Below are 26,261 nucleotides of genomic sequence, written 5' to 3' on the forward strand. Positions count from 1 at the left end.
CACTGCTTCACCAGATATTGTCTAGCCTTGCTAAGACATCTTTTGAGCCACTTCGAGATTCTTTCCTCTTGGACTTGACTCTCAAGACTGTTTTTTCTGGTCGTCATTACTTGGGCGCGTCAGGTGTTGGTACTGAAGGCTTGGTCTTGCAGGTACCCTTTCCTCTGTATTTCGGAGACGAGGTTTTTCCTTCGGATGGTTCCTTTCTATTTGCAGAACATGATTTCGGTTTTCCTGGTCAGTCCAGATGTGTTTTTGCCTGCCTTTCAGACGACAAGATTCCCAGTCACAGGATCGCTTGTTGAAGAAACTGGATATGCACAGAGTTCTTTTGCGTTACTTGGAGTTCACCAATGAGTTTTGTTTCTTTGACCATTTGCTTGTGCTGACTCATTCCGTTCAGCGGTACGTTCCCGCTTCCAAGGCCATGATTTACATTGATTGTGTTCTCTGGTGGTCCCTTGAATTCGTTAACTATGGTTTGGATTATTCTTCCCATTGTACATCACTTTACATTTGTCCACATTGAATTTCATCTGCCACTTGGACGCACAAGAGATTGCATTGACTGTTTGTTCATAGGGCACCAGATATATTTGGGTAGAATTTAAGATTTACAAAGAAATGCCTGTTTGTGGTCATTGGAAAGGAGAAGCAGCCTCTAAAGCTGATATTACCAGATGGATTAAGAAGGTGGTGTCAGTGGTTTACCTGCTCATGGGGAAGCCAATTCCACCTTGTGGGCAGAACACTTTTTCAATATTTGTAAAGCAGTAATATGGTCTTTGTTACATACTTTTGCTTATCACTATTGACTGAGCATGCAGGCCTGTCAGGGATGTGGCCTTCTGGAGGTGGGGCTTTGAGGGTCCCACCCTTAATGCTCACTGCCTTGGTACTTCCCTCAGTCTGCACTGGTCTTGAAGGATGCTGTGGTAAGAGAAATTAGATTGTATCTGCTAGTTTACATTCCTTTAGTCTCTCCAGACTGGCACATAGTCTACCCTTCTTTTTACTGCAGTGATTTGGTTTGTCAGGTCAGAAATTGTATTCAATTTTTTTCATGTTTGGAGCTGTGAGGTGGTAGCTTGCTTGTTCAGTGTTTCTTTGCATTTCATGATTCAAGACCACATTAAAAAAAAACTGAAAAAGCGCTAAAACTATATATATATATATATATATATATATATACAAAATTAAAATGACTGCAGCACAGGTTCCAGCGGGAGCTGATTACTTTATAGGGGGCAATCTGTTTTGCTTTGTTTCCTCTTCAGAGGATTTGCTTGGCTATTCAGCAGCTGACTCTCAGTGGGACTGCACAGCTCACTTAGTGCTGGATTCACTAAGCAAACCGATCATGTACCAATTGGTTTGCAAGCCCTTTGAGACACGATTTCCCTCCGACCCGATTCACTAACCTGTGTACTGATCCGATTACGATCTGTGCATGCAAATGAGGGAAACAGCATGCAAAGTAGGCAGGGATGCGATTCACTAAAAAAAATCTTGAACTGACTGGGTTGGCCGATCAACACGAAGCGACTGCTGAGGACCAGTCGCTCACTTCCTTTCCGACTGTGCTGTCAGCCCTGAAATAAACCCGCTCTCTGCCTCCCCAACTGTCTCTGCCTCCTCCTGCTCTCTGCCACGACCTGCTCTCCTATTGCTCTGCTCAGCCCCGACTCGCCTGCCCTGCTCAGCCCCAACTCGCCTGTACTGCTCAGCCCTGCCTCTCCTGCCCTTCCCTGCAGTGCGAGCCCGTGGTTTTAACCCTCGGGTATAAAGCGGGTTAAAACCACGGGCTCACGAAGTAAAAACAAAACAGTAAAGTAAGTAAAAAAAGAAAAAAAGCTCTGCCGGGCACGAAGGGCCAGCGCATACACAGACCATCTACAGTCAAGGAAAATGGTCTGCGCGTGCTCAAGGATCGCTCTCCAGCGATCCATGTGGTTGGTGGGGGGGCGTTCCTCCTATCCCCCCATTTGCATGCTGGCCCTTCATGAATTCATCACCCTGATGCGGATTGGCCTCGGATCGGGCACAATTGGGCAGGTTAGTGAATCTAGCCCTTATAGGCTTACTTGAAAGTAAGTGCTTCCATCTGCTGGTGGGAGTGCATAACCTCTCAGTCTATGCCAGTCTGGAGAGACTAAAGGAAAGGGTCATTCCACATCAAGTGGACCAATTTTGAAAATCGTTCACGCTTGACCCTCCTCCAAATTGAATAACACTTTGTGTGTATATTCACTAGGTTCTCAAACTAAATCAGGCAAATTTTTTTTGGTTGGATCTCTATTGGTTCGAGATTTACAGGCAGTTGAATGGAGGTCACTTTCAGAGTGCCACACTCTGCATAACACAAAACAGCCTCGTTCCAGGTGCTGCAGCCCCTAACAAAACCTATCGGGACTGAATTATTTTGGATTTGTACAACTCCTGGCACTAAGTTCTGTGCAAAGTTTGGAACCTAACTTGAGTTTGCTTCCCTTTTTATGGACTAGTAAACTATATGAAAAATATTACAATAAGAAATTTAAGACCTACTTTGGAGTAGTCATAGCCCATGAAGTACTTCTAGAATTTGCTCTAGGAAGCTTTGCAGCCAACTTTTTAATGCAAATTTTCCCCATTTTTGGATGTAGTTATCTCTATTGTATAGTTTTTTTTATTTTTTTAATGTCATTTGAAAGAGCATCATTTTTGCTGCAAAAGGCTATCTTGTTTCATCTTGGACCCGGCCTAGCTTTGGTTAAAATTAACATCCCAAAGACATGCATCATTTGTATACACAGATTACACTATGTTATACAGAGCCATCTTTGGTGCCTTGTTGTATAACATGCAAATGAGCTAGAGATGTGACATTTTGCATTACAACTATGCTTGTGCTTACTATGCTTTAAACTTATGATGCATCTTTGCTCAAACTTATTTTCATAAATACAGTAGTCGCGAAAGTTGGCACTTTGGTACTTGAAGATGAAGTGGTGGCTGGCCAGGTTACTAATTTTACCAATTAATTCTGAAATAAAACTATCTAAAAATAATTGCCAAGTTTCTAAGATATCCTGATCTGTGTGAATCCATTGCTTAAATGCAATAATGTCATTATATTACATTACCCTTTGTATTCTGCCAAAGCCCTTATGAGTTAATGGGGGATCATCAGGGTCACTTTCTTTAAAATCCAGTTCTTTCAGCAAAAGATCATAGTCAATACATTTTTGACATTTATCACTTGCTTGTTTTTGTTCAACATCTTCAGGAGTTAAATCATTTGATTAGCAATGGCCCCTTGGGCTTCACTGAATTTTACACTTAGCACAACTCAAAGAATTTTGCCTGCTAACCTGCTGAATTTTTAAAGGGGAAATGCCAAGAGGTGTGAAGCTCACATTGAGGTTTTCAACTGCATTAATGGGGTCATCATTACTAGAATCAGATTGAAAACCTTCCACATCTTTTAACTTTGCATTAAGGTCATGCCTACAATATGGACAAATTTTGTAATAGCTTTAAGATGATCGGCTGTAGCAAGGGCAATTGACCTCAGACCTTTGATATTTCTGTGATTCTGCTTCCTGAAGGGATTACAGCAGGATTTCTGTAGGAATTCAAATTAGGTCAGAATCAAATCTCGTGGTAAGAACAAGTACTAGATTCCACAAAACTTGAAAGTCCAGCGTGTCTTTTTATTAATTCTTGATCTTCTGAAGAAAAATCATTGATGGACTTTAAACCACTTTGGCCAGAATAAAAGCCCAGTACTACAAGGACATAATTCATTGTTAACCTCCATAAGTGAGAATAAGTGGTCACCTAAAGATAACAATAATAAAAGAAATGTGAAATGAGTCAAGGAAAACTTATAAGAACACAACAAGAAAACAGAAGTGATGTGTGTTAAACAATAGAATCCTCTCCCCAGCTATTTTGTGGAAAGGAAAAGATGAAAATAGAGTGCTTGGGTCATATTTATTTATCTTATTTTTATTGTATCCTTTTATGTATATTTCTTTGTAAACCTATATTACTTATAATTTTTAATGTACCCTATTATCTATTTTCTGTAAACCGCTTAGAATCCTAACGGAGTTTAGCGGTATATAAGAAATAAATTACATTACATTACAAATTACATTACTTAGTTTCATCAAGATAGATACAATATCAGGATGGGCAGCTATTGTACCATAAAGAGCACAGTGGTGTCACAGGCCAGGTCATGTTCCCCAAAATCTCTGCCTCAACACACCACTAACAAGACATTTAGATATGACATCACAGTTTCTTGCAAAGGTGATACTTTTGCATGTCTAGACTTCCATGTAGTAAATAACACAGCACAACACAACGTAACGTCCATTTTGAGAGATCATATATAAAAGTACATGGCAAATCAAGATGTGTCATAAGCTACAAGCATGGGAAGCACAACAAGCTTAGTTGCATTGTAAAGTGTCACATCTCTCACTCTAACAATAGGACGCCAAAGATGGTTCTGTATAATTTATTTTTATTTATTTTGTTTGTTTTATATCCCATCCTCAGAACAAGTTACAAGGTTGATATATATATATATATATATATATATAATGCATAGACAAACTGATTATAAATTTACATGTGTACAGTTTGATCATCTTCAGTTAACATACATAGAGAGAATCAAGTTTAACATACAATTTGATCATCTTCACTTAACATATGGTTTTATCATCTTAACATATATAGAGTGGATCTCGTTCAGTGTGCATTTGGTATATATATATATATTTTTGTTTGAAATAATTTTTATTAAACAGAAAAGCACTGCACAGCCAAGAAAAAACATTGCATTACAGACAGGACTGGGAGTGAGCAAAACAGCGAATCAAATCAAACATGGGAGCACCCCCCCCCAGATGAGGGGGAAAGCCAACCCCACCAGGCCCCGAAGAGGGCAAGACAAATCAAAATCCACCCCCACTCAGTCCGCATAGGCAAGAGGCACATAATACAAACAAGCTGAGCAGTACAAGTCAGCGTTTTGCAATTAACAGAACCCCCAAGTTAAGTACATAGAAAGAAACCCCAATGTTCATCCAGCTCACGCACACCATACTCCAATCACACCCCATTCGCACCAACCCGCACAGTCACATACCATCGACCATCCAATCCAGCAAGGAAACAGATATATATCCCCCCCACCCCCCCCCCAGTTCAGTGAAAGTGAGTGTGGGCAAGACACACACAGCCATTCACAAAGAGCCAACTTCCAATATAGTGGCATCCCATAGAGAACGGTATAGGCGCCGTGACGCTGAAAGCGGCTCTGGGTGAACGCAGAGCTCCCAGCGAGCCACCTCGAGTAAGGAACGCTTCCATACCAGCACCTCGGGTGCATTGACATCCATCCAGAGACGGAGCACTCCACGTTTAGCCACCAACAAAGCGGTGTACAGAAAGCGCCAGTGCTCCGAACTAAGGCCCTGGTCTAACACCTCTCCCTCACACCCCAGTAGAATAAGTAAATAAGACCACTGAAAAGGCAACTGCACAACCCGAGCCAGAAATTCCAACACCCCATTCCAGTAAGTTTCCAGCTGCGGACATTCCAATAACATGTGTATGAGGGTACCACGCATACGCTGACATTTAACACATAGATCAGATCCCCAAAGGCCCGCCCTCCTGCCCTGCACCCTAGTAAAGTATGTGCGGTGTAGTATTTTGAATTGTATTTCCTGCAGGGAAACATTCCGTGCCCCTCGAGGGATGCTGGAAAAGCATGCAACCAACATCTCAACCCCGACCGGCTCCCCGAGCTCCTCAGTCCATTGAGAAGCCAAACCAAGGAGCCGAGGATTTGGTATATTTTTAATTGAAAAGGAGTGATTGGATAGATGTTTAGATTGAAGGAGGTGATATTGGAAAGGAGTGGATGGAGGTGGTTTGATGGATGTGATGATCCGTTGGTCCGTCACAATGATGAGGACTAAAAGGGTGCTGGGGTTTAGGTATTATACTTAGATGTTTTACTATAAGGATACTAAGCAAAGGGATTTATGGGATGAGGTAAGTTTTTATTGCTTTCCTAAAGCTCAGAAGCCCTTTGAGGGATCGGATATGAAGAGGCAATTGATTCCAGGAGCTTGGTAGGAAATGGGAGTAGGATCGGCGTCAGGCACTCTGGAGATAGAGGGCATATTTGCAGACATGTTTCCTCTTGGGAGCGGACCAGCCTGTTTGGGACATATGGAGGAAGCTTGGCTGATATGTAGCTGGGCTCCATGTTATGTAAGGGCTTGTATGCTGTTACTAAGCACTTAGATACAGCATTTGATAATGGGTAGCCAGTGGGCTGACAATAGCACTTATGAGATGGGGGTTGCAAGCGTGAGGTCCTTTAGGAGTCTAATTGCTATGTTTTGTACACATTGAAGATGCTGGAGATTTTTTGCTGTCAGTCCAAGTGGGGCAGGACGAAGGCATAGAGAATTTGGATGAAGTCAGGTTTGTTTGTTTATTTAATACATTTATAGACTTCCTAATATCTAAGCAGTTTCCAGCAGCAAACATTCATAAAATTTGTCATAGAACATATGGACATAAAAACAACATCTATCTTTCCATTCTTATATGGTGGCAGTATGTCTAAAGCCACTGAAAAAAATTCCATTCACATTACATGTAGGCATCAACAGTTGTGTCTTTAGTAGCTTCTTAAAGTTAACATAATTCATGCATAATCTCAGATGTCCTGGTAAGTTATTCCACAAATGTACCCCAGCAATACAAAACATTCTTGTTTTAGAAAGTACATATTGTACACCTCTTTCCTTAATCACTGTAAATCTCATGACTCCCTCAGATCTCAATGTCCTAACAGGTCTATAAATCTCCCACAGCATGCCAAAACAAAGGTTCGGAGAACTAGTTTCTTATTTTCTGGAGCTATTGGAGATAGTAGAATGAGGAAGAGACTACTTGAGAGATGTGATTAGAGAGTGAAAGATTTGCATCAAGAAGTAGCCCTAAGCTGTGTGTTTGGTCTTTTGCATTTATGGTAATGATCTCTCAGAGAAGAGAGGGATGGGTGTAGGTGCTGTGCACTTTGCGGATCCAAAGGAGTTCTGTTTTGGAGGCGTTTAGTTGCAGTTTGTTAGTAGATATTCAGTTTTTGATTTCCGTGAGACAGTTATGAAGTTTCGTGATCTGGGAGTTGCGGCTCTTTCCTAGTGAAAGGTATAGTTGGATGTCATCGGAGAAGGAGTGGATTTGTATTTGATATTTGTGGACTATATCTAAGACAGGTGTAATGTAGAGGTTGAATAAAAGAGGGGATAGGCGAGCTCTATGTGGCACCCTGTTTTTGATTGGTTTTGATAGGGTAGTGTCCACCAGTACACTTTGGCTTCTGTTAAGAAGGAAGTGAACCAGTGCAATGCAACATCTTGGATGCCAAACTCAGTGAGTTGCAACTCGCGAGAACTGATGGCATCCATTCAGGGAGCGGCGCAGAACCAGGCAGGAGCGTGAAAAGCTCGCATCTGCCTTGTTCGCCACTCTGCCGCAAGAGAGGACAGCCGTCCAGTGAGGGAGGAGCCTGAGCAAGGAAAGCTCCTGCCGATACAGCGCTGGACCAAAGGGAGTGAAAAAAAAAAGGTACTGGGGGGGGGGGTAATATTCGCTCCATAAGATGCACCTACATTTCCACCCACTTTTTGGGGGTAAAAAAGTGTGTCTTATGGAGTGAAAAATATGGTATTTTGTTGGAAAAGAAGTGAGCGTGTTTCGCTGTCGAGGTCGGTATTTAGGGTTTGGTTGTCTCCTTGTGATGCTGTGAATATTTTTTTGTTAGTGTAAAAAGGTTTTTAGATCTGTTGTGGGGTCTTAGGTGCCCTTAGGAGGCCCGGCAGTATCTCACAGGGTGATGGTTGCATTGTCGCACATAGGGTGGAGGTGTAGTTAGACAACAATGGAGTCTGGCAGTCCGAAGATCAGTTTTGTAGCAGCATTCCCAGCATTGTGGCAGTGAATATTCTCATCCAGCTACTGTGAGAGAGCTGAAACCAGGTTTGCAGGACTTCTTATATTGATCCTGTCAGGTCACAGTGAGTACACAGGATGATAACCTGTGAGAGACATCAAGGGAGATTTGAAAAATGGGGTTTTGAGTGTTTCTGAATGTTCCCCCTCCTGAAAAATCCTAAAATTGGAGTTTTTTTGAGTTTGGGAAATGTGAAAAATATTGCGATTTTGGCACAAATTTTGTCACAGCAGCCAACCTGAATTTTTCGTTGTTACTTCTAAGTCTTCTCGACTATTGTAACAGTGTCTATTTGACATGTACAAAGAAAGAGATGGCTAGGCTTAGACTGATTCAAAATACAGGGGTCAAATTAATTTATGGTCTAAAGAAATATGATCATGTGACTCCTTTCTACCGTGAGTTGCATTGGCTTCCAGTGGAGGCACATGTTTTGTTTAAGCTGGATTGTCTTTGTTACAAAGTTGCATATATGATATTGCATATATGATATTGCTCCAAGCTATATGACCGATAGATTTCTCATAGCATTCTATAAACATGGGAGAGAATCGCATGCATTGTTTAATTTTCTGTCTGCTCAAGGTTGTAAGAACAAGAAATCCTTGGAACATTTCAGGCTGCTTTCAATGACAGGGAATTTAGGCCACTGTTGCGTAGTGCTTGCTCTTACAAGCACTTTAGAACTCAATTGAAAACTCAACTTTTTTCAAAATATTTAGCAAACTAATTTAAATCATCCTTAGGTTATGTTATTTTTAATCTTTTGTTCACCGCATTGAACTTATGGTTATGCGATTCATAAATGCGATGTTATGTTTATTTTCTATAGCTTCCTGCTTCTTCAAAAGTGCAGATTTTGCCTGGAAACTTGCTGGGATGGAGTCCTTGGGCTCTCCTCATGTAGATTCTTGCCAGGATTGTGCAAAGTTTGCGCTTTTAGAGTATTTTTGCACTATGTGGCACGGTGGGGGAGGGGGGGGTTGGTGCTGCGGCCAGAGTAGCTTCTCCTCTGCTGAAGTAGGTGACCAAATGCTCTGCTAGCCCGGCATGGTGATTTCCGGGGCTCGGCACAGCTGGTAATTCCGTCTGCCAGGCTGTAGATACTCAGTTTAGTCACCTAAAATTGACCTATGCCCCAGAAGCCAGACACCTTTTCAGAATTTTTTGAAATATTTGTGCTCTGGATTTAGGATAATTGTGTTATTCCAGGACAAGCAGGCAGCCTATTCTCACCTATGGGTGACATCATCATGGAGCCCTGATGCGAACAGCCTCGCAAGCAGATTTGCTTGTAGAAACATAAAAGTTTCGAGATATCTGCACCGTGCATGCGCGTGTGCCTTCCCACCCAGCACAGGGCGAGTCTCCTCAGTTCTCAGTTTTCCGCGGAGCCGAGAAGTCTCTACTTTGACATTCTGCATCGAACTTCGTTCACTTCGTGCCTTCTCTCACCGCGGTTTGTGTTCTTTTTAGTCGCGAATCGCTGTGTTACTTTGTTCTATTTTCTTCGTTGACTGACTGGCGGGACAGGCCACTCAGCTGCAGCCTGCGGGCTTCAACTTCGCAGCAGCTATCTTCCCTCCTATGTCCCAGCCAGTCATGGGCTTCAAGAAGTGTAGCCAGTAACAGCATGCGATTTCTCTCACGTACCCACACCGCTGGTGCCTCAAGTGCCTTGGGCCTGACCATAATCCTAAGTTGTGTGAGCGCAGTGCTACTCTTCAACCTTAAGCCCTTAAACATCGTCGGGATTTAGTGGAGAAACTCTTCAGGATGGACTCTTCAGTGCCACCCTCGACCTTGAGTGCTGCTTCGGTCCCACCTTCCAGCGAGGGTCCTCTTGCTTTCACGACTCCAACCTCGAGTCTCATCAGACCGTCCTCGTTTGGATCGTCTTTAGCCTCGAGTACATCTGCTTTATCTTCCCTTGAGCTTCTCTCAGATCAGATACCTAAGCAGAAGGTTCCTGCAGTGGTCCTCAAGCTTTCTAAGACCTCCAAGTCCAAGCACATCTCCACTGCCACCTTGGAGCCTTTAGCCTCAGCAGGTGGTCCGGTTTCACACTCGGATCCACCTTTGCAGGCTTCTCTCCAGACTATGTTGGAGCAGCAATTTGTTACTGAGCAAATATGGTTCTGCCTCGACACTGCCTTCTGCAATCCAGCCTGGGCAATCAGCAGTCTACTAAGAGGTCGAGTCCCTGCCTGTGCTTTGAGCTGAAGCTTCACATTCTATGCAAGAAGCAGTCTTTGCGAGTGTCTTGACAGGAATTCTCACACTCCATACAAGGAGCAGAGTCTTTGGGAGTGCTTCGAAAGTCCTCGATCCAATCCACTGTGTTTCGATCTACAGCTTCTAGCCCTATCCATTCACCAGTAGCATTGCCTGTTTCCATACATAGGGCGAAGTCTCCTCGATCCTCGAGACCTGCTACCAGACACTACTCTTGTTGTCGATCAAGGCCTTCATAGAGACATCCCTCGAGGCCCATATCTTCTTCTAAAGAGCAGCCTTCTTCATCTAGGCCTCATTCCAGACCTTCCAGCTCTTCGAGGCCTCCAACTCCTCGCTCTAGATCACCGCTTCTGGACGCTGAGGAATCAGCTGCTTCCATTGCCTCCTCCAAGTCTCCATATTCCTTGGATTGCCACTTCTCCAGAGAGGCTTCACCTTCATTCTTGAGGTTATCGAGTCCCTCTCGAGGTAGGGCCTTAGTGGATCAGCTATCTTTCTCTTCCTTTCTTCGTCAGATGGCTGATGACCTGGAAATTCAGTTAGATGCTGGTTCTAAATACTCTAAGGAGTATCTCGAGGTCATACATCTACCTCAACCTCCTGCAGAGTCACTTAAGCTTCCTCTTAACAAGCTTTTGTCTCAAACTTTCAAACGTTTTCTGGAGACTCCTTATGCTATACCTGCTGTTCCAGGCAAATTGGACTCGAGGTATAGAACTCTGCATTGCAAAGGGTTTGAGAATTCAGAATTATCTCACCAATCCCTCCTTGTGGAATCCTCTTTGAAAAGAACCCATCCTTCCAGGGTCTATGCTACAGTTCCTCCTGGAAGGGAGGGTAAGACCATGGACAAGTTTGGACGCCATCTATATCAAAATGCTATGATGTCCTCCAAGGTCCTCAATTACAACTTTGTCTTCGTTACTTATCTCAAGTTTCTCATTGATCTTCTCCCAGGTTTTCTGAAGAACCTGGATCAGCATAGACATTTTGAGTACTAAGAAGTCACTGCTACTCTGTCACAGCTCAGATTGCATCTTCTCCAGTCATCTTATGATGCCTTTGAGCTGTCGGCCAGGGCCACTGCTTTCTCTGTAGCAATGAGCCGCTTGGCCTGGTTTCACACCATTGACATGGATCCTAATCTTCAGCACTGTCTGCCTAACATTCCTTGTAAGGGCAATGACCTCTTTGATGAATCCATAGAGGCTGCCACTAAGAAGTTGTCTGAACATGAAAAATATTTTGCTTCCATTGTCAGACCAAAGTCAAAGCTAGCTCCTGCAAAATCTTCATGCTCTACTCCGGTTTTCCAGAGGCATTATACTCCAAGGGCGGCTCCTTACAATCAAGTACCTCCCAAGAAACTGCAGCAGCAGAAGCAACAGAAACCTCAGCCTTCTGCTGCACCTAAGGCTGTGCAGCCTTTTTTACTATCTAAAACAGAGCATAACCTCCATCGTTCTGCCTCTGTCCTCCTTTTCCCCCATAGGAGATCATCTCCATCTTTTTTACCACCGATGGGAGACCATTACATCCGACGTCTGGGTGCTATCAATAATCAGTGAAGGATGCTCTCTTCATTTCACTCAGGTTCCACCAGAGCTTCCTCCAAGAGGGTATCCTTCCAATCCATCCCAGACCGCCCTTCTTCAGCAAGGTCAAGCTCTGCTTCGTCTTCGTGCCATCGAGGAAGTTCCTTTGGAACAGCAGAACAGGGAGTTTTACTCCCGTTACTTCCTTGTTCCGAAGAAGTCGGGCAATCTGAGACCCATTTTGGATCTCAGGGCTCTCAACAAATTTTTAGTCACAGAAAAATTTCACATGTTGTCCCTGGCGTCCCTTTACCCTCTCCTAGATCAGAACGATTGGTTATTTTCGCTAGATCTCAAGGAGGTCTTTACTCACATCCCCATTCATCCGGCCTCCCGTCAGTACCTCAGATTTTGTGTGAGGAATCTGCATTATCAATACAGAGTGCTACCCTTTGGCCTGACTTCATTTCCCAGAGTGTTCACCAAGTGCCTGGTGGTGGTAGCAGCAGCTCTAAGGAACCATGGTCTTCAGGTTTTTCCCTACCTAGACGACTGGCTCATCAAAGATTCAATAGCTCAGGAGGTTATTGTAGCGACCCAACAGACTACCTGGTTCCTACAAAGCTTGGGATTCGAAATCAACTTTCCCAAATCCCAACTTCAGCCCTCTCAGAGTCTACAGTTCATCGGAGCTGTTCTGAACACTATCCAACTCAGAGCATTTCTTCTGCAACAACGTCTGGAGTCTCTTCTTCAACTCTGTCATGCAATGTCTTCCCGCTCTTCAATCTCAGAGAGACACATGATGGTCCTCCTAGGTCACAAGGCCTCCACAGTGCACGTGACTCCTTTTGCCAGATTTCACCTCAGAATTCCTCAGTGGATCCTGGCATCTCAGTGTACGCAGGCTTGCGAACCACTCTCTCGACACATTACAGTCACTCCTTCGTTGAGACAGACTCTCCACTGGTGGATGCTCTCTTCCAATTTCTCCAGAGGCTTGCTGTTTCAAACGCCCCCTCATAAGAAGGTCCTCACAACAGATTCCTTGACCTACACTTGGGGGGCTCATCTCGATGGTCTCCGTACTCAAGGCCACTGGACCAGTACGGATCATCAGTGTCACATCAATCTGTTGGAACTCAGAGCGATCTTCAGTGCTCTCAAAGCTTTTCAACATCTTCATGATCAGGTAGTCTTCATTCGGACGGACAACCAAGTCGCCATGTACTATGTCAACAAATGGGGGGATGGGATCTCCCTCCCTTTGTCAAGAAGCTCTGAAGGTTTGGGACTGGGCAATCCTCCACAACACCTTTTTCAAAGCTGTCTACATCCAAGGAGTGAAAAATTGTTTAGCGGACAAATTGAGTCGTCTTCTGCAACCTCATGAATGGACACTCAATTCCTCGCCTCTTCATCACATTTTTTCGCAGTGGGGAACTCCTCAGATAGATCTTTTTGCATCTTCCCACAACCATAAACTGCCTCAGTTCTGCTCCAGGATCTATTCTCCTCATCGCCTCGAGGCAGATGCTTTTCTACTGGAATGGACAAATCTCTTTCTGTATGCATTCCCTCCATTCCCTCTCATTCTCTTGTCAAGTTGAAGAACGATCATGCCAGCATGCTTCTGATAGCTCCTTGGTGGCCGAGACAACCTTGGTACTTTCTTCTACTTCAACTCAGCAGCAGGGAGCCATACCTTCTACCAGTTTTTCCTTCTCTGCTTACACAGAGTCATGCATCTCTACTTCATCCCAACCTGCAGTCTCTACACCTGACAGCTTAGTTCCTCTCAACATAACTCCTCTTCAGTTTTCTCAACCTGTAAGAGACGTTTTAGAGGCTTCTAGAAAGCCTACCACTAGCCAATGCTACCACCAAAAATGGACTAGATTTTCTACGTGGTGCATCTGTCATGATAAGGAGCCTCAAGATTCCTCCTTATCTTCTGCTTTAGATTATCTTTTGCACTTATCCTCCTCTGGCCTCAAGTCTACATTGATTCGAGTCCATCTCAGTGCAATTGCTGCTTTCCATCAGCCTATTGAAGGGAAACCCCTTTCTGCTCATCCGGTGGTTTCCAGATTTATGAAAGGTCTTTTCAATGTCAAACCTCCTCTCAATCCACCTCCAGTGGTTTGGGATCTCAATGTTGTTCCTGCTCAATTGATGAAACCTCTATTTGAACCAATCATCTGAAGTATCTTACTTGGAAAGTGGTCTTTCTCATTGCCCTCACATCTACTTGACGAGTAAGTGAGCTGCAAGCATTAGTTGCTGATCCACCTTTCTCAGTTTTCCATCATGACAATGTGGACCTCCGTACTCATCCTTAATTCTTACCTAGAGTGGTTTCAGAATTTCATCTCTGTCAATCCATTGTACTTCCAGTGTTTTTTCCAAGACCTCATTCTCATCCTGGAGAATCAGCTCTTCATACCTTGGACTGTAAGCGTGCTTTGGCCTTCTACTTAGAACGCACCCAACCACACAGATTTGCTCCTCAACTTTTTGTCTCCGATCCAAACAAGTTGGAACATCCGATTTATAAGCGTACCATCTCTAACTGGATGGCTGCTTGTATCTCTTTCTGCTATGCTCAAGCTGGACGGCATCTACAGAGTTGAGTCACAGCCCACAAAGTCAGAGCCATGGCGGCATCAGTAGCTGTCCTCAGATCCACTCCTATTGAGGAAATATGCAAAGCTTTCACCTGGTCCTCAGTTCATACTTTCACCTCTCATTATTGTCTGGTTACTTTCTCCAGATGGGATGACCATTTTGGCCAGGCAGTATTACAGAATTTATTCTCCTGAATTGCCAACACTCCCACCATCCCATTCTAGTTAGCAGCTTGGAGGTCACCCACATGTGAGAATAGGTTGACTGCTTGTCCTGGGATAAAGCACATTTACTTACCGTAACAGGTGTTATCCAGGGACAGCAGGCAGCTATTCTCCCAACCTACCCACCTCCCCTGGTTGGTTTCTCTGTTAGCTATCTGAACTGAGGAGATGCGCCCTGAGCTGGGCGGGAAGGCACTCGCGCATGCGTGGTGCGACAGACTCGAAACTTCTGAGTTTCTACAAGCAAGTCTGCTTGCGAGGCTGTCCGCATCCGGGCTCCGTGGATGACGTCACCCACATGTGAGAATAGCTGCCTGGATAACACCTGTTACAGTAACTGTGCTATACGTGCTTCCAGAACATCAGCACCTGGCATAGCAAAGCCTAGTAGAGCAGCACAGAAGTGGCTTAAGTAGTGTAGGAAGTGGACTAGTGAACCATAGAGAGGAGGACCCAGGCCCATAAGCCACTCTAACCACTGCATTTATGGTGGAACATGTGTACCCCCCAAACCCTACTGTACTGTCATATAGGGTCCATCTGCAGCCGTGAGGACTATTGGGGTGGTAGACAGGTAGGTCTAGTAGGTTTTGGGGGGCTTACCATGACCTATAAGGGAGTTATGGTGAGATGTTTATATGGCACCTTTTTGTGAAGTTCGCACCAGTGCCCTTTAAGGTGCCCCACTACTCTGTTGCCATGTCTAGGTGTCCAGTCCATTACTTTGCTGGCCCCTTCCACATCCAAATGGTCCTTTTCTAGGTGTTTTTGATTTGGACAAATTTTTGGACGAGAATGGGGTATAAAGATAGACGACTTAGCGGTCTGAACGATCAAATAGCTGGACGTACATTTAGATGACTCTCAAAAAACAAAATATTTTGGACATATTTTTTGAGAATGGACTTTAGACACTGCTGACTTTGGGCGACTAGCGACTTAGACCCAAAACGTACTTAGACATTTCTTTTGATTATGCCCCTCCAAGTGTATGGAATCCTCCAGGAACTAACAGAAAGATTACCAAAGGTTTAAACCTAATCTTCCATTCCAGTGCAATAGGTGAGATAACCTAGACAAGTGCATAGTGTCCCCATGGCCGTGCGCCATCTGCAGAAGGAATCCAATTCAGATTTTCCTCTGTGATTCCTCTGTACTTCACTGAGCTCCTTAGCTCCACCTACTGTTTTTCCTTTCTGCACATGTATGGTAAGAGTCTTCACCGATAATGCAACTGCAGTAGCCTATGTTAACTGCCAGAGAGTTGTCAGGAGCAATTCTCTAGATCAGGAGGACTGTCTTCTCTTTCTGTGGGCGGAACATCACCTCTAAGCACTCTCAGCAGCGCATGTGACAGGAGTCTACATTGTTCAGGTCGACTTCCTCAACAGACAGCCCTTTGATCAGGGTGAGTGGCTGCTGGCTCCAGTGGCGTTCCGAGCCATTGTGCGGTGCTGGTTTAGTCCTGCTTCAACCTCATGGCCACGGCAAAGAACAAGCAAGCAGCTCGGCTCTTCAGTCGAAGGTCAGTTGAAGGTCCAAGCTTGAATGCGAGGATTTCGAAGCTCTGGTTCAGCCATGGTCTCAGGTTATCTTCCTGTGTCTTTCCTCGCTGGCCTGTGCTAAGCCGAGTCATTCGGCGGATCGCAGCCCATCTGGGCTATGTCATTCTGGTGGCTCCAGACTGGCCCCATAGACCGTGATACTCAACTTTGCTTCGCCTTTGCTAGAATCGTGGCCTTCAGTTGAGCGTCTTTCATGGTCTATCCTGGATTCCTTCTGCAGATGGCACATGACCATGGGGACACTACCCTTTTGTCTAGAATGTCTCACCTATCTACTGCAAAAGAGCTTACCAGGGTAAGTACATAATCTCTTTTTCAAAAATCTAACAAAGATTAAAAAATAGTTTCATTTATTAAGATTGTTTAAAATTCAGTTGTTAATAAAATTATCATTTTGTGGTCATTAAGTAATGCATAGCCATGTGGAAATATGTCATAATTAAAAAAAAAAAAAACAACAACCCACACCAAACAAACACAGTAGTGAAGAATTTTTTGTTTGGTTCAAATATGTTAATAGCAGAATCTTTCTAATCCTTGCCATATAATCTATCTATATTCTGTTGTGGAAAAACAAAGTTCTGACTGAAACACACACCTATTTTTTGAATGTATCTGTCTTCTACTGTGTCACTACAACATTGTAGATACATGTGACGGATGAGGTTTAGGCCCCAATGAATAGTCCTGGAGATGAACTGCTGTCATTGAGTCCCTATGTTCTGAGTTAGGCTACAAAATATTCTAAAATCTGCTTGTGGTTTGTTTCTAGGGATAGCAACAATGGATGTGAGCATTTGATTGGGAATGGGAAAAAGCCAAGGAGGGCATCCTGTCTCCGGCTTGAGAAGAGCACCAGATTTCAGCTCATAGTCCTGCAGGTGACTAAACCTTTCAGCACCAGTGGTCTTGTGCAGAACTAACGTAGCTATCAGGGAGACTGGCCAATCCAAGTCACAAGTATTACTCAGGTCTCAAAAAGTAGATCTATTTCCCATAGTTCAGCTCCAAGAATGAGTAATGGCTCTCCCAAGTGTATTTGGTTATTATCTTTTATGGTCTTTTTTCAGGAACGTATCCAAATCTCTATTAAATCTCCATTGTGTCTTGACCATATTCTCTGGCAATAGATTAATTATGCACTGCTTGAAAAAGAAAACACTTTCTACAGTTTATTTTAATCTGCTTGTCCTTAGTTTAATCAAATATCCTCTTCCTTATTGTCCTACCAGACCAGTTCTGATGCTTGGGTTTGTCTTCTCCTGCTAGCAGATGGAGGCCAAGAACCAATTAACTAATGATATTCTTTAAATATCTAGTGCAGCCACTCACTAACCAATAATGCATAGTCTTCAGCAGAAGAAACATACTGTTAGTTGGTGACTGTATAGGCACAGCATAGATTATTAATTTGAGGGTTTCTCTTTCTTGACCTTTAAAGGAAAAAAAGAAAGAAGAGGTAGAGGAAGTAGCCAAGTGCAAGCAGGGCTTTGACAGATCTGCTGCTCCTTTATGTCCCCGAGTGCTACATTTAGTCTCCACCCCTCACCATAAAGCATGTGCCTCAGTTCTACTTCCCTATTTATGCGAGGAGGCCCTTGAGAATCAACTGGTAACAAATTGTATCTATTAAAAAAAAAAAAAAGAAATGGATTCACGTGTTGAGTCAACTGGTAACAAATTGTATCTATTAAAAAAAAGAAAAAAAAGAAATGGAGTCACGTGTTGAGTCAACTGGTAACAAATTGTATCTATTAAAAAAAAAAAAAAAGAAATGGAGTCACGTGTTGAGTCAACTGGTAACAAATTGTATCTATTAAAAAAAACCAAAACAAATGGATTCACGTGATGTGGTGAGCTTAGCAGGACGTGCTTGAGCTGAGCTCCTGATTTCCGAGCCTCATCCGTCCCCATCGGTGATTTCATTGCCTTAACAGGACCTTACAAAGGAGATTTTTTTCTCTTTATATTCTCTTTATATTTTTTCTCTTTATATGCTCCGAAAAGCAGTGGCGTACCAAGGGGTGCACAGCCGGACAGGTCCGGAAAATTCCTGGGCTGCGATGGCACTCAGCGGCATCAGCGCCTCCCCCCCCCTCCGCGACAGCACTCAGCGACATCGGCACCCCCCCTGCCCCGTGACAGCACTCAAATTCGGCCTCCTTCTCCCGGCATCAGCAGAACTTCAGATCGGCAACAGGTGCTCAGTCAAAAGCTTCCCCTGACTGAACTGCCTGGGCGAAAACAGGAAGCTGAGTCAGGGGAAGCTTTTGACTGAGCACCTGTTGACGATCTGAAGTTCTGCTGATGCCAGGAGAAGGAGGCCGAACTTGAGTGCTGTCGCGGGGCAGGGGAGGTGCCGATGCCGCTGAGTGCCGTCGCGGGGTGGGGGGGGGGCTTGCTGATCTTGTTGGCAAAATCGGAAAGTTGAGGAAGGGAGAAAGATGGGCCTATGGTGGATGGAGAGTGAGAGAAGAGGGCAGATGATGGAAGTGGGGGGAAGAGAGAGAAGGGGCAGATGATGGAAGTGGAGAGAAGGGGGAGAGAGAAGAGGGCAGATGATGGAAGTGGGGGGAAGAGAGAGAAGGGGCAGTTGATGGAAGTGGAGAGAAGGGGGAGAGAGAAAAGGGCAGTTGATGGAAATGGAGAGAAGGGGGAGAGAGAGAGAAGGGGCAGATGATGGAAGTGGAGAGAAGGGGGAGAGAGAGAGAGAAGGGGCAGATGATGGAAGTGGAGAGAAGGGGGGAGAGAGAAGAGGGCAGATGTTGGAAGTGGGGGAAAAAGAGAGGAAGGGCAGATGATGGAAGTGGAGAGAAGGGAGAGAGAGAAGAGGGCAGATGATGGAAGGAGGGGATAAATAAAAGGAGATCACATGGGGGAAAAGGATTGAGTTAGGGAAATACTGGAGGGGTGAGGGAAAGAGGTGGCGAGCTGTAGGTAGACAGTAAAAAAGGAAATTGATGAGAGGGTAGTAAGAACGTAATCTAGATGAATGCAGAAAATAAATTGAAAAGGAAAATGAGGGAAGAAAGGGATTGCAGAAGAGAGGTATGGGAGAGGGAAGGAGAGGAGAGAGATGCCAGACCAATGGGGGTGAAAGGAAGATGAAAGGGGAGGCATACAGTTTCTGGAAGGGGCATAGAAGGAGAGAAGATGTCATATAGGGGCAGAGAGATGGCAGACAGTGGATGGAAGGAAGAGAGTAACAAGAAGCTGAGGAAAGCAGAAACCAGAGAAGACAAAGGTAGAACAAAAATTTTCTATTTATTTATTGCTTTAGGAGACATGTGTCACTGTTTCTGTGGAGCATTGTATGCAGAGTCCAGCTTCTTGCTGGTTCAATTTAACCTTTGTCTATGTATTTCTATTTTATCCCCCCTTTTACAAAACTGTGAAGCGTTTTTTAGCGCCAGCCATGGTGGTAGCAGCTCTGATGCTCAAAATTCTATGAGCGTCAGAGCTGTTACCACCGTGGCTAAATCCACACTACAGTTTTGTAAAAGAGGGAGGGGTTAGTTTGTGATGACATATTCCATACTAGGCGAAGGTATTTTCTGTGTTCTGTGTGTTCGAAAGACATAGTTTTCTGTTAGGATTGACCGTGTAGGATTGATCTGTACTAGTCTGGCTTGTTTAGTTTTACAATGGGTGTATTGATGTTGTACTTCTCACTGCATATGTAAGATGCTGCTTTTTCCTAGGTACTCATGTGGGACGTGTGGCTTGTTACTAAAAATCATGTTTTTCGTACAGTTGGGGGGGTGCCAAAAAATGATGGGCCCCGGGTGTCACATATGCTAGGTACGCCACTGCCGAAAAGATAAAGATTGTGAAAAGCTACATTAGCAGGCTGGCAATATGGCGGGCCTCTCCGGGGATTTACCTTTTTTTATTTCCCCTAGCTATGTTAAAGATCGTACTGTGGCTGTTGTGCAGGCGTTGGACCCTCGATTGCTTCAGCTCTCCGGGCAGCTTTCTGGAGTGGAGGCGAGCCTGTCTGAGATCTCTTGGCATACTGGGGAGCTGGAGGTGAGAGGCAGCAGTGGAAGATTCTGCGACGTCGAATATGGTGAATCTGGAATCCCTGCGGTAGCAGTGTCATCTACAAGCTGATAAAATTGAAGACAGGCATTCTGTGGTTTCTGATTGTTACTTCTTATATTTCTCATACTGCGCTCTGTTGGGTTTTCTGAGCTTTTCTTAGCCCTTATTTGTGGTCTTTTTCTTTCCTGGGTGGAGGCTGGGCACCTGGGTAGGATATTTGATTCTGTCTTACCTCTGGTGATGCTGATTTCTCCCTCCAGTGCCAACCTCTAATTTGAAACTGGTTACTTAGAATGTCTCTGGTTTCACATTGTCCATTAAGTGAACTAAAATTCTTACTCGACTGAAACGCCATGCAGTGGATATAGCCTGCTTACAGGATACTAAGGTTACAGATTCAGAGCATTTAAAACTAGCTGCTTCCTGGGGGTAGAGCAGGTTTTTTATTCTTCCAATCCCCAAAAGAAAGAGGGGATAGCAGTATTGGTGTGAAAGGGATTTCTGGGTCAAGTTATCCAGATACAAAAAGATACATATGGTAGATACTTATTATTATGTGTTGAGGTATCGGGGTTGACTTTTTATCTGATGGAGGTATATGCCCCTAATGTATATGAACATGCTTTCTTTTGTAAATTGATCCAGCTGTCCTCGCCATTGGTCTTGACTGGAGATTTCGGTCAGGTATTGGATCCTGGGCTAGACAAATCTTCTCCACAGGGTTCTATCATGAGTTCTCATAAAAGATTATCTTTTCTGTGTGAGGCTTTGGAATTGGTAGATCCTTGGTGTCTTTTGAACCCATCTGTCAAAGATTATATGCATTTGTCTAGAGCTCATGGGTCGCTGTCTCGGAACGATTATATCTTGATGCCTCCATCCTTATTCTCTTGTCTTCTTACTGCTCAGATTGGTCCTATTATAATATCTGATCATGATATTTGCTCCATTGAACTCAATCTCTCTGTGGCTCAGGGGGTGCCTCTTGCTGGCGGTTTCTGTCATTTTGAGCTTATGACTCACAGTTACAAACATATCTCAATTTGTGATATGAAGCATAAGCAATTCATAACAATCAGCATAAAAAGTGGTCTTAAGGGGGGACATTATTCAATACATGCATACTAGAACTAAACAAATTAATCAGGGAATTATACATTTGGAAAAACAACTTCAGAAAAACTAAACATCAATACATTCGGGATACCTATCTTGCCACTCACTTTGAATGATTTGCTACATGACCGTACCAAATAACTTCTATTACATAAAAAGTTTAATTTTCATCGGTTTGAGAATAAGCCTGGGAAATTTTTGGCTCAGATTAGATTGCAAAGTCCTGGCAGGGCTCCAACTATATTGCCTCTTTAAAGATTCTGCAGGGGTATCACATTGCATACTGCTGGAAATAGCAGCTCCCTTCCATAATTGTTTTGCCCGTATGTATTCTGCACCTCAATCTGACTGGGGCTCTGATCTTATAGACTACCTGGAAGATTCTGGTTTACCAAAACTTACGGCTTTTCAGTTGGCCAAGTTAAATGCTCCTCTAACAGCCAAGAATTTACAGGCGGCGGTGAAGGTTTTGAATCTCTAAGATGTACTAAGCCAAATCGACAAGTTAAAAAGTGTTAAATCTCCTGAACCGGATAGTATACATACCAGGGTACTAAAAGAACTCAAATGTGAAATTGCTGACCTGCTGTTAGTGATATGTAACCTGTCGCTAAAATCATCTGTAGTACTTGAAGATTGGAGGGTGACCAATGTTCTGCCAATTCTTAAAAAGGGCTCCAGGGAATATCTGTGAAATTACAGATGGGTAAGCCTCACTTCAGTGCCGGCAAAATGGTAGAAATGATTATAAAAAATAAAATTGTGGAACACGTAGACAAACATGATTTAATGAGAAGGAAACAGCATAGGTTCAGCCGAGGGAGATCTTGCCTCACCAATGTGCTTGACTTCTTTGAAGGTGTAAATAAACATATGGATAAAGGTGAGTCGGTTGATATAGTGTATCTAGATTTTCAGAAAGCTTTTGATAAAGTTCCTCATGAGAGGCTACTGAGAAAATTAAAGTGCCATGGGATAGGTGGCAAAGTTCAGTTGTGGATTAGGAATTGGTTATCGGATAGAAAACAGAGGGTAGAGTTAAATGGTCATTTTTCTCAATGGAGGAGAGTAAACAGTGGAGTGCCGCAGGGGTCTGTATTAGAGAGCTGCACGGGGACAACGGGGATCACGCGGGTTCCCCCTTCGGGTCACGGGGATCCCGTGGGGATGCCCCCTAGGGATGCGGGGTTCCTGCGGGGTTGGATCATGGATGCACTCGAGCCACGAGGCTCGTCTTCTTTTCCCTACCTGCCCTGCCGCAGCACACAGCCGACCGGAAGTCTTCCACGATATCAGCGCTGACGTCAGAGGGAGGGCTTAAGCAAAGCCCTCCCTCCCTCTGACGTCAGCACTGACATCGGGAAGATTTCCAGTCCACTGTGTGCTGCGGCAGGGCAGGTAAGAAGAATTCAAGGCAGTGGCGTACCAAGAGGTGGGGGGGGGGGAGGTCCGCCCCGCCCCGCCCCGGGTGCAGCCTTATGGGGTGAGTGCACAGCTGGCCAGGTCCCCTAACCTTCGTGGTGCTTTCCCCTGACCGACCGACCAACAACAGGCCCAGTCCGACAGACCTCCCAGCCCTGTAGCCACGAAATTACCTTCTTACAGCAATTGAAGTCAGAAGTTGAACCCGCTTAAGAATCGACAGAAGCAGACAGTAACATAAGGCCGGGTGTTTTTGGCGGGCTTTAGCTACGAGGTGCTGACTGTTTAGAGTTGAGAAGCATCAGTGCCAGTGGTGGAAAGGCGCATCTTGTCGCCGTCTGGAGCTCGAGCTCAGCTGTTGGGAGCCGCTCACAAGCTTCGGAATGATGGCCCCAGATCAGAAGTCACCGAATGTTCTGTTGCAGACCCTTTGCTGCCGGATCTTGGGCAAAAACGAAGGTAAAAGGAGGCAGGCCCGTACTCCACACCTGTGAAATGGATGAGCCTTTAACCTGAGGGTATAAAAATCACACTATATGCCCACTGTCACTGGAAACAAGAGATGTAACTGCAGGGTTTACCGGGGGAGAGCTGCTCATTCCCACGAGGTGGACACGCATAAACATTACCATCACTGAAGTGCTAAGCGTCTGGCTTTGTAGATGGGGGAAAAGTTTTTCCAATTACATGTTTTACTAACTTACTCCGCTCCCCATTTGAATTTAGTACTACAGGTGCTCCAGGAGTGCTGTCAAACTCAGGACAGACATCCAGGTGCTGTTTAGTTGAAAAAATTAGCTTGTCATATTCAAATGACTTATTTAATTACATAAGAAAAAAATATTTATGAAACATAGGGGACCTTGTACTAAGGCACGCTAGCCGATTCAGCTAGCGCTAAATGCTAATGCATCCATAGAATGCAAAGGTCATCTCTGACGCAACCGGGGTTGCGTCAGAGATGACCTTTACGGCAGCCACACACAGCTTCAATACTCCAGCTGCTGTAAGAAGGTAATTTAGACTCGCGGCCACAAGGCAGGGAGGATTGTCGGACCGGGCCTGTTGTTGGTCAGGCAGGGAAGCGCCACGAAGGTAAGGGGCAGGGAGGGAGAAAGGGAGGAAAGGTAGAGTGGAGAGGGAAATGGGTAAAACTGAGGGGGGGGAGAAGGACCCTGAAAGCACTGGGGAAGACGGGGGGGGGGGTGGAGAGAAGGATGCTGAAAGGACATGGGGAAGACAGAGGGGAGAGAAGGACGCTGAAAGGACATCGGGAAGACAGGGGGAGAGAAGGACACTGAAAGGACATGGGGAAGACAGAGGGGGAGAAGGACGCTGACAGGACATGGGGAAGATGGGGGGAGAAAGACCCTGAAAGGAAATGGGGAAGAGAGAGTGGGGAGAAGACGCTGAAGGGAAATGGGGAAGAGAGAGTGGGGCGAAGACGCTGGCAGGGAAGAAGACAGAGATGCCAGACTATGGGGGAAGCGGAGGGAAGAAGATGGGTGCCAGACCAATTTGGAAGGGGGGGAGAAAGGGAGAGGCACAGTAACAGAGCAAATGGAAGACGCAGAGAGAAGAGAGACAGTGGATGGAAGGAATTGAATGAGAACATGAGGAAAGCAGAAACCAGGCAACAAAGGTAGGAAAAAAATTCTATTTCTTTTTTTTTCTTCAGGATAAAGTAGTATATTAGTTGTGCTGATAAAAATTTATAAACATTAGAGGCTCTGGTAGAAACCCGTTTACAAAGTATGTATTCTTCCCAATTAATATTTCCCAATTAATAAAGTCTCTTTGCTTATTTATAAATGGATTTCTACCAGAGCCTTTAATTCAGTAGCATAATTAAATGAAATAACTATTTCTGAAGTTTATCGGGACGGGCGGGGATGGAGGGGATTCCTCGCGGGGACGGGTGGGGATGGAGGGATTCCTCGCGGGGACGGGTAGGATTCTTCACTGGGACGGATGGGACTTTGGCGGGGACGGGTGGGATTTCTGTCCCCGCGCAACTCTCTAGTCTTTATTGGGACTGGTGTATTTAACTTATTTATAAATGATCTGGATGTGATTAAATTTGCAGATGATACAAAACTGTTCAAAGTTGTTAAAACGCATACGGATTGTGAAGAATTTCAGGCGGACCTTAGGAAATTGGAAGACTGGGCATCCAAATGGCAGATGAAATTTAATGTGAACAAAGTATAATCAAACTAGGACGTTAAGGTCCTCAGCTCACAACCTTCTTACTATTCCCTCGCTGAAACTTATCAGAATAATGAGAGCTACAATTTTCTCTGTTAGTGCCCCTCTCGTTGGAACAGTATTCCTAATCACTTACGCGCAATAACTAGTCTTGCCAATTTTAAGGCAAAGTTAAAGACATTTTTATTCCTTGATGCATTTGCAACTTAACTGCCCTTTTAAGGGCGACTTAGATACAGGAAAGATTTTTACCGTCAGTTTCCCTTTCTTTTTTTTTTTCCATGAATGTTCCTTTTCTTTTTATCAATTGTAGTTCTAACCCCTCTTCCCTTTCATTCCTGTACGTTAATGTCTATAAAAATTTTGTCATTTCCCCTGATTTGTCCTTGTCTATATTGTAAATTATTTGGTGTAGGGTCTTGGCATTTTTGTACACCGCTTAGAAGGCTTGATTAGGCGGTATAAGAAATTTTATTAAACTTGAAACTTAACTGGAATGGGGATTGTGGGTTGAATTTGGTTGGTTTCGGATCTTTTGGGAGGGGGGGTAATCAGTTCACCATGAATTCTGATAAGAATGTTGGTACTCATTTTTGTGCTTTGTACACTGTGGTGTTCTGTAATTGGTTCTTTTTGAAATTCAACAAAATATATTATTCCTAAACTTGAATCACAGTTACCAGATGCTAGAGTCCACCTTGGGGATTAGCGCCCAAGAAAAGGATCTGGGTATCATCGTAGACAATACAATGAAACCTTCCACCCAATGTGCAGTGGCGGCGGCCAAAAAGGCAAACAGTATGCTAGGAATTATTAAAAAAGGGATGGTTAACAAGACTAAGAATGTTATAATTCCCCTGTATCGCTCCATGGTGCGACCTCATCTGGAGTATTGTATTTAATTCTGGTCTCCTTATCTCAAGAAAAATATAGTGGCGCTAGAAAAGGTTCAAAGAAGAGCGACCAAGATGGTAAAGGGGATGGAGCTCCTCATGTATGAGGAAAGTCTAAAATGGTTAGGGCTCTTCAACTTGGAAAAGAGACAGCTGAGGGGAGATATGATTGAAGTCTACAAAATCCTGAGTAGAGTAGAATGGATTCAAGTGGATTGATTTTTCAGTCTGTCAAAAATTACAAAGACTAGGGGACACTTGATGAAGTTACAGGGAAATACTTTTAAAACCAATAGGAGGAAAAAATTTTTCACTCAAGAGAATAGTTAAGCTCTGAAACGCGTTGCCAG

The 26,261-nt window shown here is 44.2% G+C and overlaps 1 protein-coding gene across 3 annotated transcripts in view; it reads left to right on the forward strand.

Moving 5' to 3' along the window:
• The window catches only part of WNK3 (WNK lysine deficient protein kinase 3), a 464,585-nt gene that overhangs the window by 281,083 nt on the left and 157,241 nt on the right, over positions 1–26,261 (forward strand). For all 3 annotated transcript variants that reach the window (XM_033921773.1, XM_033921790.1, XM_033921782.1), the window contains one exon: positions 17,001–17,109. In XM_033921773.1, the coding sequence (XP_033777664.1) occupies positions 17,001–17,109 (109 nt within the window). The remainder of the gene's footprint in view (positions 1–17,000; positions 17,110–26,261) is intronic.

The sequence above is a fragment of the Geotrypetes seraphini genome, chromosome 1 (assembly GCF_902459505.1).
Source record: "Geotrypetes seraphini chromosome 1, aGeoSer1.1, whole genome shotgun sequence".
NCBI classification, from domain to species: Eukaryota; Metazoa; Chordata; class Amphibia; order Gymnophiona; family Dermophiidae; genus Geotrypetes; species Geotrypetes seraphini.